At 32.7% G+C, this 17831-nt stretch overlaps 1 protein-coding gene across 3 annotated transcripts; it reads left to right on the top strand.

Annotated features, from left to right (window-relative positions):
* The first annotated feature begins 363 nt into the window (after nucleotides 1-363).
* LOC111710889 (tubulin polyglutamylase TTLL4) lies at nucleotides 364-17196 on the top strand. 3 transcript variants are annotated; one of them, XM_023485072.1, is made up of 18 exons: nucleotides 366-988; nucleotides 1699-1787; nucleotides 3860-4017; nucleotides 5170-5286; nucleotides 5420-5513; nucleotides 6336-6446; nucleotides 7490-7566; nucleotides 8824-8944; nucleotides 9231-9314; nucleotides 10811-10857; nucleotides 11846-11926; nucleotides 12825-12919; nucleotides 13181-13298; nucleotides 13853-14138; nucleotides 15429-15550; nucleotides 15606-15661; nucleotides 16030-16070; nucleotides 16449-17196. In XM_023485072.1, the coding sequence occupies exons 1-18, from the start codon at nucleotides 883-885 to the stop codon at nucleotides 16518-16520; spliced, it is 1875 nt and encodes a 624-aa protein (XP_023340840.1). In that variant the 5' UTR covers nucleotides 366-882; the 3' UTR covers nucleotides 16521-17196. The 3 variants fall into 3 exon arrangements, with proteins under 3 accessions (XP_023340842.1, XP_023340840.1, XP_023340843.1); XM_023485074.1 differs by lacking the exon at nucleotides 1699-1787 and having other exon boundaries at nucleotides 364-988; XM_023485075.1 differs by lacking the exons at nucleotides 366-988; nucleotides 1699-1787 and having other exon boundaries at nucleotides 3930-4017; nucleotides 5175-5286.
* The last annotated feature ends 635 nt before the right edge of the window (nucleotides 17197-17831 follow it).

Here is a 17831-nt window from a genome sequence, read left to right as displayed (position 1 = left end):
GGTTTTAGCTAGTTTTTATATTTGAAAACTGTTGGTGTCGGCTAGTTTTTATATTTGCAACCTGATGGTGTCAGCTAGTTTTTATATTTTAAACCTGATGGTGTCAGCTAGTTTTATATTTTAAACCTGATGGTGTCAGCTAGTTTTTAGATTTGAAACCTGATGGTGTCTGCTAGTTTTTATATTTGAAACCTGATGGTGTCAGCTAGTTTTTATATTTGAAACCTGATGGTGTGAGCTAGTTTTATAATTGAAACCTCAAGGTGCAGTTTAAAATATTGAAGGTCTACGATATCAGGTTGTACAGATATAAGGTTTAGAAAATCAGAGTTCGGGAAAAGTATTTAGCCTCTACAGGAATAAGATATATCCTACATTAATTTAGGTATTTAAAATTGAATTTATAAATCCTGTTGACCTCTAATCATTAATCCTGATCAAAGCTTTCCTACGATTAATATTTTTTATTGAAAACTTACAAGGATGTTTTATTGTACAAAAGATAAAAGTTTTTCCTTTGATTTACATTTTAAAATCATTTAAACTATGTTCGTTTTATATATTAAATAAAGTCAGGTATAATATTCTGGTAGATTGACCCCTGAACCGAGATTAGCTGGCTAGCTGCCAGGGTCAACTCCGTAGGGGAAAGCACGTGTTTGAAAAGAATTGAAAAAATGGAATACAATTTTTTTTTCGAATTAAAAAAAAATTATCTTATGCACAAGTTAATTTCCAATTTGTGATAAATATTTGCTCATTTGAGCAAACTCATGTTGAAATACAGACTCCAGTAGCGGTTTGAACACTGTTAAGTGAACTGCTATACCCTGAGTAGAACCTAGAGTACTCTATAGTAGTACCTGGAGTAGAAACTAGAGAATGGAAACTAGAAAATGTCGATTACGTGAATCCTTGTTTCCTGGTGTTCCTCCTTTCCACGTGTTTTTACCACCAGATAAACAGTACGATGACCCACCATGTGCAGGTACCCTGCATGTAGTACAATATTGTACATGTTTTAAACTGTACATCGAAAGATGTACTTACCTTACGTTGTACCTTGCTTGTATTGAATTTCAAGTTAGTTTGAATTCTTACCAGGACAAGATTCTTTTTATCCTTTTTCATTACACAGCACTGTATTTAAACCAATTAGTAGATATATGTATAGTTGTACAAGTAAATAATGATTTTAGGTACTTTTCTAAACGTAGTGGCAACTTCCAAAGGGTATTTTCCCTAGTGACAACTTCACAAATGTGCAATATCCCAAGCAGCAACTTCCCAAGTCTGTACTAACTGCAGGGCTCGGCCCCCTAGCCCATCCTAGCCGAAACACTCCGCCCCATTGCAGCCTGCCGCACCTCAGAATCCCTATCTTAAACTTTGGGAAGTTACCGCTTTAGAAATTACAAATTTGGGAACTTGCCACTCTGGGGAAGTTCCCACTTGGGAAAATAGCTTTGGGAAAGTACCTAACATCATTATTTACGTTTACAACCATGCAAATATCTACTAATTGGTTTAAATTCAGTGCTGTGAAAAGAACGTGGGTAAATGCCTTTTGGAAAATACCCAACACATATTAATTATATTCCATACAGTCATGATTATAATAAATCTAGTTGAATATCTCAATCAAAAACGGAGCCAACTTTTTTTCCCTGTTAAATTTTTAAGCTTAAATTATTCTAGGGCTTCAAGAGGAGGAGTGGCAGTTTCCGGCTCAAATTATGCCGATAGTAAGAGATATAGTTTCACATGCTGGTTTCAAGATAGTCAAGGTACTAGATAGAGATATAGTTTCACATGCTGGTTTCAAGATAGTCAAGGCACTAGATAGTCATAGATATAGTTTTACATGCTGGGTTCAAGATAGTCAAGGTACCAGATAGTCAGAGATATAGTTGCACATGCTGGTTTCAAGATAGTTAAGGTACTGATAGTCAGAGATATAGTTTCACATGCTGGGTTCAAGATAGTCAAGGTACTAGATGGTCAGAGATATAGTTTCACATGTTGGTTTCAAGATAGTCAAGGTACTAGATTGTCAGAAAGATAGTTTCACATGCTGGGTTCAAGATAGTCAAGGTACTAGATAGTCAGAGATATAGTTTCACATACTGGTTTCAAGATAGTCAAGGTACTAGATAGTCAGAGATATAGTTTCACATGCTGGTTTCAAGATAGACAAGGTACTAGATAGTCAGAAATATAGTTTCAATGTTGGTTTCAAGATAGTCAAGGTACTTTGATAATCAGAGATAAAGCTGCACATGCTGGTTTCAAGATAGTCAATTGGTACAAGATAGTCAGAGATAAAGCTGCACATGCTGGTTTCAAGATAGTCAATTGGTATAAGATAGTCAGAGATAACGTTTCACATGCTGGTTTCAAGATAGTTAGGGTATTTGATAGTCAAAGAGATCTAGTTGTGAAGCTTCAATATTACCAAGAAACTCGATAGTCAAAGTGCAAACTAGTTGAAAATCAAAAGTTAGATACCAGGTTGCCGGGCAGGAAAAATCTTCTGTAATCTAAGACAAATTATTCTTCTACTTCTTGAGAGTCAAAAAACCTTTTTTGCAAAATCTTAGGTGTAAAAGTCTAGTTTTAAAAGCAAATCTAAATATTTCCACTCAAAGTGCAAATGAGGAATCTATTAAAAATCTTTTTTTAGAATTTGATCAAAGTTTATCCCAAATTTTAGAGACATCTTTCATAGCTTATCTTGAAGTTTAAATTATGAACGTGAATAGATTAATATCAGATTGAGAAAATTGATTTCTAAGAAAGATGCAGTTTTAAGTATGTATCTCAGAAGGTACTAAAGGGTTCAAAAGAATGTTTTGGCCTCAAACTAGAAATGTTTCATTCCTATATCTTTGCAACAAGATGTCGCTAAATGTTAGTTTAAACTATGAATTATGTTAGATTAAATTGTCTTTTTGAAATATCAAATGTTTACACCATCATGTTGCAAAGATACAGGGATTAGAAAATTTGAGCTTGTGACAAGCATCAAATTCTTTCGTAGAATTTTAAAACGTAATTTTGAGCATAACTCCGGTTTGAACTGGAAACCGCATTAAACAATTCGAATCTTGTTTGCCTACTTGAAGATCGTATTTAATGAATAGCGAGAAGTATTTTAACTAGGAATAGGGCTAGTTGAATTGCTGGATAGGTAGTTGAACTACGTAGATCTTGGGCACGCTGGATAGGTAGTTGAACTTCGTAGATCTTGGGCACGCTGGATAGGTAGTTGAACTACGTAGATCTTGAGCACGCTGGATAGGTAGTTGAACTACGTATATCTTGGGCACGCTGGATAGGTAGTTGAACTACGTAGATCTTGAGCAACCTGGATAGGTAGTTGAACTACGTAAATCTTGGGCACGCTGGATAGGTAGTTGAACTACGTAGAGCAAGAGCACGCTGGATAGGTAGTTGAACTACGTAGAGCATGATCTTCCACTTCTCTCTTGTTTATTACTGTTTTTCATAGAACCTATATCTCTTTCACACTCCATAAAGCTTTTATTACTTTTTTTAACATTACAAATAAATCTATAATTTTTATTAAAGTTGTTAGTTCATGTCGAAAAATACTAACAAATCACCACCATTTTATATTAAATATAGTGTAAAAAATAAATATGTAACTTTCCTTATCCTTTCCTTTTCCTTTTATTTCTATTTTTATTTTTTTTTTAGAATGGGGGGAAATATTCCCACAATCTCTACTTTTAGAGGTTTTTAAATATTTTCTCCTGAAACACTTTATTTTGTATGTTTTTGTTATATTTCATAAGTAAATAATTTTTTACTTTACTTTACTTCTCAACTCCTGCAGGGTTTACTACGGAGTGCTGAGGAGAACGAGATAATCAGCTCTGGAAATATTTGGGATAATCTACCCCTTGTAGAGAAATCATTGGACGCCATTGATTTTACAAGATTGAAGCAGGCTGTTAAAATTAACAAGTTTCCAGCATTTAGAGATCTAAACAGGTATTTCACATTAGATTCAGTTTCAGAGAGCAAACAGCTGATTTATTGGTCCAAACTTTTATTTTTCTTAATCCAATATGATTTTTGAAATTATGAATTCTGCCAGATCGAATAGTCAAAGTTTAAAACACCATCAGGTTGCAAAGATAAAGGGATTAGACAATTTGAATTAGCGGTAAGTAATCAGCTCCTTTAAGTCGTCTCTGAAATCTCTTATTTTGTGTACATCTATATATATATTTACTAGTCTTGTGAACCCTTATTTTTCTTTATAAAGAGCAACCTACTAAACTTTTTAAACCAAGCTTATAAGATCATTCCCGTTGTTCTACCGAGGTTTTCATTAAACATTTTAGGCAAATTTGTCTTGGGGTTTTTAAGTTCTGATTTAATATTTAAACAAACAGAAAAACAGAGATTACTACTTTATATATAGTCACTATTTTTTGTTTAAAAATGGTTATTAGTTCTTGTCTGAATACCCCTCCCCCCCCCCCATGGGACACTAATCCGCGGACCCTGAACTCTTTATGCTAAAACTAAATATTTTACAAGCTAAAAATATTTGCTTTGCAAATATTTTTCCCGTGCTAACTGCTAGGGTAATTTAACTAAAGAATTTATACTTAATTATGCATAATCGGTTAAATGACGCAAATCCAGATAATTCTACTAAATCAAAGTATTAATACGCGCGAAATCTGAATTTCATTTAGCAAATTTTTCAAGACAGAATGTCAGTAACAATATTTATTATATATATTTACGTACTTTAAATATGTTCAGTGTTTCCCAAAAAGGATGAGACTTCATGAAGATGTATTCAGTCTTATATCTTTTATTTATGATTCCCTGTAGATTTAAACTAATTTTTTATATATCTATTAATGTAAGATAAAGAAGAAGAATTCAGCCTGAGATTTAGGTTGTCAATAATAAGTCTCATCATGGCTTTCAAACAGTTCTAACTGAATTTGGCGATGAAGGAGATTCTAAGAATTAAACGTTTTTAAACAAGGGCGATCTACTCCACATTGTTCATGAGGTTTAAAGGGTTCGTTGTCAATCGGACAAGCCTCTCTATAAATGAAAGATGAAATGAATTTACGTTAACAGTCCCTTTAAAATAGAAAAATATTTATTGTATTTGAGGAAAGATTTGCTGTGGAAGAATTTTCGACGAATGCAGCTGATCTTCGGAAAACAAGAATTCGGGTTCCATCCAGATACATACTACCTACCAGAGGAGGCATCGGAGCTACATAAGAGGTAGGAGTAGGAGAAGGAGTAGGAGTAGGAGTAGGAGTAGGAGTAGGAGTAGGAGTAGCTGAGTAGGAGTAGGAGCAGGAGTAGGAGTAGGAGTATAAAAGAAGGAGTGAAACTGTGAAAATATTTTGTTAAGAATGAAAATGGAGAACTATGAAGAAGTTTATATTGTCAAACTTCCAAATAATTTCTGCGGAATTGGAGCCTGTGTGGTTAGACATCCTTCAAAGGTAAATATCAGGGAGAAATCTATCCCGATATCCAAGGTAAATATATATACCAATATCCAAGGTATATGTATATCCCATTATCCAGGGTAAATGTATATCCCAATATCCAGGGTAAATGTATATCCCAATATCCAGGGTAAATGTATATCCCAAAATCCAGGGTAAATGTATATCCCAATATCCAGGATAAATGTATATCCCAATATCCAAGGTATATGTATATCCCAATATCCAGGGTAAATGTATATCCCAATATCCAAGGTAAATGTATATCCCAATATCCAAGGAAAATGTAAATCCCAATATCCAAGGTAAATGTATATCCCAAAATCCAGGGTAAATGTATATCCCAATATCCAAGGTAAATGTATATCCCAATATCCAAGGTAAATGTATATCCCAATATCCAAGGTAAATGTATANTCCCCTCTCCCACCCTCCCCCCTGCTCTCAGCTGAATTTGCATTTCCCAACTTTTCTGTAGGTTGCAAGGAACTTTCAAGTTTTGAGATGAAATACAAGGAATTGTTTGTAAATATGTAAATATAGTTTATTCAGGGTTTCAAAACTTTATTTCTAAAAACCTTAAAACTTTATATTTATATCAAGAAAACCCGATGTGCAAGAATATCAGTATGATGTGTAGTTTTTCATTAAAAAATGTTTCGAGACAATTTAATATTATGTCAAAATATTAAAAACAAGCAAATAAACATATTTTTAAGAATAAAATTATTAGAACAGACATTTTCTGCAATTTTACAGTATTTTTAAAACTTTTTTTTAAAATAAATATTTATTTTCTAGTATTTTATTTTTCAGATTCCTCACAAGAAGAAAGTTCACCAAGAGAAGAATAAAAAAGTTATAAAAGAGGATCCGATCATAGTTCAGAAGTATCTAACTAAACCATATCTGATCAATGGATATAAGGTAACTAAACCATATCTGATCAATGGATATAAGGTAACTAAACAATATCTGATCAATGGATATAAGGTAACTAAACCATATCTGATCAATAAATATAAGGTAACTAAACCAAATCTGACAAATGGATATAGGTTAACTAAACCATATCTGATCAATGGATATAAGGTAACTAAACCATATCTGATCAATGGAAATAAGGTAACTTTACCATATCTGATCAATGGATATAAGGTAACTAAACCATATCTGATCAATGGATATAAGGTAACTAAACCATATCTAGTCAATGGATATAAGGTAACTGGCCATATCTCATCAATCTCAGGTGTAGAAATTAAAAGTTTCAAATTTGTGTCAAAGACTCAATAATTTTTTCCATGTTGATGCTCCAACTTCGAAAATATTTAGAACATTATCTGGCTAGCTCATCTTTTCCGAATATCTCCTTAGCGTTTGGAATAAGGAAAAAGTTGTAAAAAATATGAGCTGTGAAGATAATTTGACTGCCTGCCCTTAGCACCTAAATAAAAAACAAGACACCATTCCCCCTTAAATATCAAACAATACAAAAGCTGAAGAAGTATTTCTGCAGAGATTTGTGTTTCCTAATTTACAGATTGGGAGTTTACTTGGACTTATTCTTGGTCGATATATGCTATACTATCATAGTAGTAATCTTACTAATTTACAGATTGGGAGTTTACTTGGACTTATTCTATTCCGAAAATATTATATTTAAAACATTTGTGCAAAGATTTGTTTAACAAAAGAACAAAAAATTTGAATATATTTTGCATTCCTTGTCCTAAGGAAGCAAAACAAAAACTGAATTGTAACAGTAATAATTAAGGACGATGTACAAATTGTGTACGCTAAAATGTGTACTGCACAAGTAATTTCCGGCTGCAAATACTATTTTTTTCAGGGCTTGCTCAATTTTTCATTATTTTTCTGAACATTTTCAAACAAATTTTTCTACTTGAAGAATCTTTAAATGTCTTTATTTAATATTTTTTCCCGATCACAAATATTTCCTATTTCAGTTTGATTTCCGGATCTACGTGTTGATCACCAGTATTGCTCCCTTACGCATTTATCTTTACAAGGACGGATTAGTCAGGTTACGCATTTATCTCTACAGGGACGATTAGTCAGGTTACGCATTTATCTTTACAAGTACGGATTAGTAAATTGACGCATATATCTATACAAGGACGGATTAGTCAATTGACGCATTTATTTTTACAAGGACGGATTAGTCAGGTTACGCATTTATCTCTACAGGGACGGATTAGTAAATTGACGCAGATATCTCTACTTAAGGACAAATTGGTCAGGTGACGCATTTATCTTTGCAAGGACGGATTAGTCAGGTGCCGGATTTATTTTTACAAGGACGGATTAGTAAGGTGACGGATTTATTTTTACAAGGACGAATTAGTCAAGTGACGCATTTATCTTTACAAGGACGGATAGTCAGGTGACGGATTTATCTTTACAAGGACGGATTGGTCAGGTTAAGGATTTATCTTTGCAAGGACGGATTAGTAAATTGACGCCTTTATCTTTACAAGGACGGATTAGTCAAGTGACGCATTTATTTTTACAAGGACGGATTAGTAAGGTGACGGATTTATCTTTACAAGTACGGATTAGTCAGGTTGAGGATTTATCTTTACATGAACGGATTAGTCAGGTGTCGGATTTATCTTTACAAGGACGGATTAGTCAGGTTACGCATGTATCTCTACAGGGACGATTTAGTCAGGCTACGAATTTATCTTTACAAGGACGGATTAGTAAATTGACGCATATATCTATACAAGGACGGATTAGTCAGGGGACGCATTTATCTTTAAAAGGACCGGATCAGTCAGGTGACGCATTTATCTTTACGAGGACGGATTAGTCAGGTTTAGGATTTATCTTTACAAGGACGGATTAGTCAGGTGTCGGATTTATCTTTACAAGGACAGATTAGTCAGGTGTCGGATTTATCTTTACAAGGACGGATTAGTCAGGTGTCGGATTTATCTTTACAAGGACGGATTAGTCAGGTGACGCATTTATCTTTACATGAACGGATTAGTCAAGTGACGCATTTATCTTCACATGGACGGATTAGTCAAGTGACGCATTTATCTTCACATGAACGGATTAGTCAGGTGACAGATTATTTCTTATATAGGAGAGATTGGTCAGGTTAGATATCTGAGGAACAACAATATTTTCAAGATTACAGACTTGCCTGGACCGATATGTTATAAGAGAGGATTTGATACATATAACTCTTAATATACGTGAATTAGGATCCTAGAGTTAAAATAGATAGATTTAATTGGACAGATTAGAAAATATTCAGTTTATTATTATCTAGGTTTGCTACGGAGAAGTTTAGTTTAAAGGATGAAGACTTGGAAAATACGTTTATCCATCTCACAAACTTTACTGTAAACAAGAATGGGGAATCAGTTACAGACTTTCCTCCTGGTTGTCAGGTATACAAGAAAGAATTGAGTCTTTGCCACAAACTCTGATTTTCTAATCCATTTATCTTGACAACCCAAGATAAAGGGAATATAAATTGTTATTGTTTCGAATGAATCGAATGTTTTTCGAATAAGAAGAATGAATTTCTAATTTTTGAATTGTTTTTTTTTTATTAGGCAGGTTTTTGAAAATAATTATTGAAAATAAAAATCAGCGTCAATATTCAAAGTAAACATGAGTAAATATGTAAAAAATGTAAAAAATCACTAAAAATTATGATTTTTTATATTTCAGGTGAATAAATGGACAATTTATCAATTGTGGGAATATTTTAAGAAAAAAGGGGAGGATCCAAGTGTTTTCTGGGAAGCAGTTAAGGTTTGTAAATACAGGGTTTCCCTCAAGGGATGAGACTTCAGAGACGACTGTACGAAATGTATACAGCCTGTTTACTTTTATTTCTGAATCTGATTCCCTACAGCCATATACAACTATATAAACTTGTGTCTGTTTTTTTGCCTAATCATTAAATAAGCCATTTAAAGGCAGAGAACTTAATATTTAACTTGGAATCGTCATATTTGATGAGTTTCATGTCGTCTTCACAGTCTCATATTTGATGGGTAATCCTGTAAAACAATGTTTTTCTTAACATTTTTACCTGCCAAGCACTTCTCCATTATTTAATGATTTCCGACAGTCTTAAAAAATGTATTTTTATATTTTACCGCTTTTTGACCAATATTACCGACCCATGATTTCCCAAACAGAGGGACGTTAAGTTACTTAACGCTCCTTAGAACAATTAAGTAAAATAACGACCCGCTCTGCAAAGTTTTAGTAAAAAAATTCACGCATTTTAAATTTAAAAATTTTAAAAAATTTTAAATTGTGCACAACAACTTTTTCAGGAAATCAAAACTTTACTTAACCCAAGAATGTAATGCAAGGAAAGTTTATTGCGGTCATGTATACTCTGCGTACATATTGAAATCAGTTCTCTTTGGGCGGAATTTGTAAACAAGAATAGATGCATCAGTGTTCGTTTAGTATCCGAGGAGGTTAAAAGCATTAAATTTTGAAAATTTTGATAATTCACATAATAGTTTCCTATGACCAGAATATTTCATCGATTTTTTATGTGAAAGATGGATCCCATTTCAGGCTTCGACATCCGTCTTGTGTTTACATTACCGCCCAGAGACAGTACACTGCAGTACAAAAGATGTGTACACTTCTGAAATAACTTTCCTTGCCTTACAACTCTGACTTAATCGCCTATTTTGCCAACAAAACATCCCTCGCTGAGCTTTGGATGTTTTTTTAGCAAAATTATTTTTGGGAACCCTTGGTAAAGTAAGGTTCCCTTTAACTTCCATGTAAAGTAGCTGTAAATAATTAAAATATTTTGATCTAACCGTGAACAAAATCGTGATTCATAAAATTGCATTTAAATGAAAATAATCGGCTGTACATCGGTTTGAAATCGTATATCTCAAACTCATCTGGAGAAGACGATATTGCCAAGTAAGGTAGATGTTGTTTAATGGACATCAATGAACAATGTAGATCATTTTCCCCCTAAAATTGTCGTCTTCAATTCACTATTAAAGGAATTGAGTCTTTGTAACAGACTCAAAAGATCTTATCCCTATATCTTTGCAACATTATTGCGTAAACTCTTGATATTTCAAACTTAGATTATTTAATCCAACAGAATTCATAGTTTGAAATATCTAAGGTCTACGACATTGGGTTGCGAAGTTTTAGGGATTAGAAAATCAGAGTTTGAAGCAAAGTCTCACTTCCTTTACTTTTTAGAAATATTCTGATTTTGTTATTTCCAACAAAATTTCACCGTTTTAACTTTTAAGGATGTTGTAATCAAAACTGTTCTATGCGCACACGAAAAAATTTCAAGGTAGGTTTCTTTAAAAAGCCTGAAAAAAATTGATCAAGATTACAAAAAATATGTTTTCTAATTAAAACCTTCTATGACAGTTTTTTTATTGCTGTTTTTAGTCTTGTTTTATGATTCGTATTTTCATGAATTTTAGAAGTTGTAAATTTTTCCTCTTTTATTAGCTTTATATAGGGACTGCAGTAAAGGAAAACTGAAAGGGGGTATAAGCTGAAAACTAATCATGACCCATAAAAGTTTTATCTGATGTTCCTGTCTCGAGAAATTGATATGAAACTGTATCAAATTCATACAAAAATTCATAAATATACAATTTTGTATAGAAGTAGAAGGTTTAAACAGATCTGGGAACTTTTGAATGGTAGATATCGGGATTAATGCTTGATCCACTCTTTTTCTTAATCTCCAGATAAATAATGCTTGTTCTCTAGATTAATTTACCGATCGGGATTAAGGATATCCCATTCTAAAGTTTTCAGCTCTGATCATACTAAACAAACATACAAACTTTCTGAGAACGAAGATATCCACAAGAAACCTAATTGTAATTTAGGTTTTCTCCAATTATATTTATGATTTTTATTTTTATTTTTAACAGATATAATTGATGATATTATTTATAAATCCGTTATACGTCGCAAGAACTCCCGCCAATGAGAGTGTAGTATAGTGGTCACGTGTCTCTGTCTGTATCACGTGACTAGACCAGTTTTTATTTTTCCTTTACAGTCCCTTTAAGTTTAATTTTACGCTCTTTCTAATTCGAAAAGTATAAATGTATATATTTGTAGATTTTGTTCTTAAAATTTGAACTTATAAAGGTGGATAGTAAATGTTCATTTTATTGTAATTTTTAAGTGCCATCACCAAATCCCAACGTTATTTATTGTTTCTTCGTTAATGCGACAATCCAAAGCTTTAAAAGTTTAATTCTGCGGCTTTATATTCCCAAACTTGAAGTCCTAAAATCCGAACAAACCATTTTTAGAGAAGTTGAAAATAACAGTCCTTCATTCTACAACAACTATAATCTTCTTGGTCTTGATATATTCATTGATGAAAACATGAGGTAAGGATTAAAGAATTTCTTTTTTCTACATTTCCAGATTTTTTTTTGGTCTGACAAATGTAAAATGTAATAGAAAATCTTGAATTTTTTTGTAAAGAAGTCGCTGTACATTATTTGATTTTTCTAAACCTCTGGCAATTTTTCTTATCCTTTATTCATTTTTTTACAGTACTTGTACTGTACTGCACTGTATTGCACTGTACTGAATTGCACTGAACTGTACTGTACTGCATTGAACTGTACTGTACAGCTTTTCACTGTAATTTACATGTTTGCACTGTACTGTTCAGCTTTGCGCTTTACTGTACTTTACTTTACTCTACTGTATTGTTCTTTACTGTAATGTACTTCACTGTACTGTTCTTTACTGTACTGTTCTTTTCTGTACTGTAATTCACTGAACTGTACTTTACTTTACTGTACTTTACTGTACTGTACTGTACTGTATTGTAATGTACTTTACTGTACTGTACTTTACTGTGCTGTACTTTATTGTGCTGTACTTTACTGTACTGTACTTTACGGTACTATACTTTACTGCACTGTACTTTACTGTACTGTACTTTACTGTACTGTACTTTACTGTACTGTACTCTACTGTACTGTACTTTACTGTACTGTACTTTATTGTACTGTACTTAACTGTGCTATACTTTAATGTACTGTACTTCACTGTGTTGTACTGTACTTCACTGTGTTGTACTGTGCTGTACTGTAATGTACTGTACTTCACTGTGTTTTACTGTGCTGCACTGTATTGTACTCTAAAACGTAAACAAAAATTTATATGAAAAATTAAAGGATTTTCTGATTTAAATGAGGTTCTATTCTAACGGACCCATTTCGATGGGAAACAATAAATATTTGGAAAAATATTTTACAAAAGAAATGATTTCAGACCGAACCTGCTCGAGGTGAACACTATACCTTCTCTCTTCATTAACTCTATATCAAAGGATATTGATACTAATATCAAGGGTCCACTAGTCGCAGGTTAATTTCAGGGACTGTCCTATGTCCATAGATTAATTAAAATAACAGATAGCACACTAGATTTCATCTTTTTAAGATTTGAAACTCGTTCACAATAACCGTGAGGCAGAAGCCCAAAAGAGTTTGGCGCAGTTATCGTAGAATAACAAGACAGAGAAAGAGCCTGCGCGTAACTCCTTCGGGGTTCTGCCTCAGTGTTATTGTAAAAGAGATTAGAAAAATAGAGTTTGCTGCAATTATCTAATTTTATTTACTATTTAGAGACATTAAACATCTGTGGCCATCACATCAGTTCCAGTGTTGGGGTAAAATATAAACAAGAAATAATAAACAAGCATCTCACCGATTCATCAACTAAAAATATTGGATTTGATCACAGGTAAAAATTTAGAACGGCAACGACTGCATTCAAAGACTTCTTGGCCAAACCTTTTTCGTAATATATTCGTAACCCTCAGATGATTTATCTTATGATTTATTTTATCACTTCCTTATTGCACATGATTAGATTTTTTAATGATAAAGGAGAAGATGTTGAAATAAATCATATATTTGAGAAAAAATCTACCAAATAAAGAAACTGAGTCGTTGCCACTCGGATTTTCCAAATCCTATATCTTTGCAACCCAATGTCGTATATCTTAGATATTTCAAGTTTGAGTTCTATTTAAGATTAAATTATTTTAAGTTTGAAATATCGAAAGTTTAACTTGTCAGGTTTCAATGATTTAGGGATTAGAAATTTCAAGTTCAATTCCATAAGTCGAGTTGCAGGACGCCAATGCTATTTCATTCCAGGGACAAGTCTAAAAATAAAACTTTTTTTTAATTTGGTGAAACGCTAAAATCACATTCTTTAACAATAACAGATAAAAAACCAGAAATAATTTTAATATCTACAACGAGATTCTTTCTAACTAACTAATATTATAGATTATACGTGAAGACTCTAAATGCTGAAGAGAGGAAAAAGCAGGAGTACTTCATGAACAAGTATCTTGGAACGGAGAACAAGGATCTTATCCTTGATGGGGAGAAGGATGATGATGAGGATGATGAGAATGAGAAGGATAAAGAGGATCCTCTGCATATATATGATGATGAGGAAGAAGAAGAGAAGATAAGTGGAAATTGTAAAAATAATTCTAAAGAAAAACCAGAACCTTCCATCTTGGACAATCTTACTCCTTGTGATGTCAGAGTATTGATAAACACAGAGGTAAAAATAAACCAGAGGCCGAATTATAAGAATTTGAGCCGCGGCTTAACCCTATTCCCGCTGGGGGGGGGTCAATTTGACCCCCCCCTGTAATTTTTTTTACATAACTCAAAAAGTATTGGTCTGAGGCTGTTGAAATTTTCTGACTTTTCTTACATACCCAAAGCCCTTTTTTTTGCAGATTCTAAAAGTAGAGCACAAGAGCTTTCTAATGATGTATCATTTGTAAAATTTGAACATAAAACATGGGATTTAGAGGGGGGGGTCAAATTGACCCCCCCCCAGCGTATCCTGGTTTTCAAGTACCCCAGCGGGGATAGGGTTAAATTTGTGACGCGACTCAAATATAGTTGGTTCCACTTAAAATTGTGTTCACTGTTTCAAGATTCAAACCGGCGCTCAATCAAAACCGATTTAAGGCCGATTTAAGAAGCGGCTCAAATTCATTAAATTTAGACTCTGAGTGTTTTAATTGATCTGACAATAATTCTTTCAAAGTAATTTTTATTTTATGGTTCTTAAATGGCTTTCGGTCTAAAAATGTCAAAACCTAAAAGGAATAATATTAACAATATAAGTATAGATTTATGGCTGCAATTTAGGGCACAAAAATCCTCTAGATCAGTTTTCTCGTAGGTTGTCCCACCTCTAAAGTTTGGGTTTACTCTTGTTCAATTTACTGTATTTCAGTTTCCTCCAGGTTGGTTTTCCTCTAGGCCAGTTTCTTCTAGGTTGATTTTCCTCTTGGTTGGTTTTCCTCTAGGCCTGTTTCCTCTGAGTCAGTTTCCTCTAGGTTGGTTTTCCTCTAGGCCAGTTTCTTCTAAGTCAGTTTCCTCTAGGTCAGCTTTCTTTAAGTCAGTTTCCTCTAGGTTGGTTTTCCTCTCGGTCAGTTTTCTTTAAGTCAGTTTCCTCTTGGTTGGTATTCCTCTAGGTCAGTTTTCTTTAAGTCAGTTTCCTCAAGGCCAGTTTCCTCTCGGTTGGTTTCCTCAAGGTTGATTTTCCTCTAGGCCAGTCTCCTCTAAGTCAGTTTCTTCTAGGTTGGTTTTCCTCTAGGCCAGTCTTCTCTAGGACGGTTGTCTCTATTTCAGTTTCCTATCCGGTTCGTTTTTATCGGTTTCCTTTAGTTCTGTTTCCCTCCAGGTTTGTTTAAGTCCGTTATAAGTCAGTTTCCTTCAGATCTGTTAACCTGTAGAGGACCCTAGCTGTACCTTTAGGTTGGTTAACTCTAGCTCAGCCTCTACGTGTTCATTTCCTATAGGTCTGTTTACATTTGCATACTATTCATCTTAGGATGAGTTGACCCAGACCGAGTTGTATGAGAGGATATTTCCAACTATTCATACGAAACCATACCTGGACCTCATGAATAAACCAAGTTACTACGATCTTCTCCTCACTGCCTGGGAGGAAAAGTAAATATCAAAATATTTGTTCTTCTTTGGTAAAATATGCTAATGTTTTGTTTAGATATTTAGATAAACCCAGAGAAGGGCTGGAGAGGCTTCTCGATGAATGTATCGAAGGAAAAACATAAATTTATTCTAATCAATTAATGCAATTATATAATTGATAAACTTTCCGAGAGTACAGATTTGAAACAACTCCAGTGAAACCAATAAAAATGTAAACTACGAAGAAGATATTTGCCCAATCTTATATGTATTTGCATACAGCAAAAAGTGTTATCAGCAACTTGAAAATGAACTTACTAAGAAAAATAAGTCGGTATTATACAATCAACAACGTTACCGTGTTTCATGTGTTAACATTTGTATATTTATAAATATAAGTCTTTCTATTCCACAGTTTTAAAGATTGCACAATTCTCAATTTAAAATAATAAATTTCTTTTTATTAATTTCGGTTAGAAAAAAATGTATTTTTTTGGCAGGAAAACATTTGATTGTCCCGGAGTCTGAGAAGCGTATGAAGGTAGAATATTAAACAATATTTTCGAAACATTGTACAGTCAGAACCATGAACGCTGAATGAAAATCGTCTTTGTATAATATCTTTATTATAAATAAAGCAATTTTTTAAGGGCTAATAAGTACAAATAAGGCTATGTATGTATATATATATATATATATATATTTAGTGTGGGACCCATTAAATTGTGTGAATTGGAAGACGACATATAAGCAATCTTATGTTTATATAATGTCAGTATCAAGCTAACATTTCTACCAGTACACTGCCCTGTGTGCACGGTATAATATTCTAATCCTAACAGTCGTCTTCATATTCAACAGTTTTATGGGTCTCAATGTGCAAAGATTTTCCCGCGAAAAAATACAAAATATATTTTAGACTCCATTTAAACCTGTGTCTGAAGTAGCGAAGAAAGGGTACAATGTTCCTCATATTTTCAAAGATAAATAATGTTCCTCATATTTTCAAAGATAAATAATGTTCCTCATATTTTCAAAGATAAATAATGTTCATCATATTTTTAGAGATAAATAATGTTCATCATATTTTTGGAGATAAATAATGTTCTTCATATTTTCAGAGATAAATTAACAACATAATAATAGTCGATCTGTAAAAGCAATCTAAACCAAATTCAGAATTCATTTTTCATGCTCGCCATTGTAAACTGTTAGAGAGTATAAATTATTCATATTTTATATTCTGATATTATCCTGTCCGACAATGAATTAGATTAGTTTTAAAAAGACAGGAATTTAGAATATTTTTGGTTTAAAACTATTAGTTTATCAAAATACTATGCATTTTAAAGCTATACAGTTTAAAATTTAGTTTAGTATTTCTTTAAGCTTTATAAGCAAATTAGTCGTCTATAGTAGACATATTTAGTATTCTTTAGTCTATATTAGACTTAGATCAATAAAAAGTTTTTTTGTTTTAGACTTGTTTAAATATACAGGATTACCTACGAAGGATGAGACTGTAAAGACGACAATTGAAACTTTTAAGACGATCCCAAGATTAAATTTAGTATTCCGTCTTGGATAAAGTCTTTTAATGGCTTATTAAATGATTTGGCAAAGAAAGACACTAGTTTACAGTTGCAGGGCCGGAATCATGAATATAAGGAAACAAACGGTATAAATTCCGTACAGTCGTCTCTCAAGGTTCATCCTTTGTGAGTAACCTAGTTTGTAGAAAATATTTAACTGATGTTAGCTATTGCATATTGCAAAGAGATTCGTATCTTATTGTAAAGTTTATTTTTTCCTGTGGAAGTATATATCTTTAAATTTATGTTTAGGCTTTTTAATAAAAGGATTAGTATTTAATAATGTTTATTTAATATAAACTATATTACATTTCATTGTATGAATATGAAATTATCATCCTGTTGTCAAATATTTATAAATGGTATCAAAATTATACGTCGATTTTATTAACTATATCCTGAAATAAAGCTTAATAGTGAAAATGATAGTATTCCTTGATGTAAATGAACATCTTTCAAAGTTATGTAAAATTATTCTTATTTTTTGTTTTATTTATTTAGATTTTTATAGAAAAATATGACAGTTTTAAATAACCGTGGAATTTGTATTAGAAACTAGCTGAAGGGCCCGGGGTTGCCCCTGAAAAAAAGCTATAAAAAAAATTTCGGGGAAAACAAAATGTTAAAAAAAAATTTCGGCTATAGGGAACATATATATATATACGAATGTCTTGTTTTCCTATATAGATATGATTTTACAACCTGCTTGA

Source organism: Eurytemora carolleeae, unplaced genomic scaffold (assembly GCF_000591075.1).
Source record: "Eurytemora carolleeae unplaced genomic scaffold, Eaff_2.0 scaffold678, whole genome shotgun sequence".
NCBI lineage: Eukaryota > Metazoa > Arthropoda > Copepoda > Calanoida > Temoridae > Eurytemora > Eurytemora carolleeae.
Note: the sequence above shows the minus strand (reverse complement) of the source record. Positions and strands in the feature narration are given on the sequence as shown.

Bases quoted from the DNA above. Each gene is read 5' to 3' on its own strand.
- LOC111710889 (XM_023485072.1), top strand. From the start codon at position 883: ATGGAAACTAGAAAATGTCGATTACGTGAATCCTTGTTTCCTGGTGTT. The intron at 14,139-15,428 runs GTAAAAATAAAC...TATTCATCTTAG, and splicing joins GAGTATTGATAAACACAGAG to GATGAGTTGACCCAGACCGA. The intron at 15,662-16,029 runs GAAAAACATAAA...TTTTTTTGGCAG, and splicing joins TCTCGATGAATGTATCGAAG to GAAAACATTTGATTGTCCCG.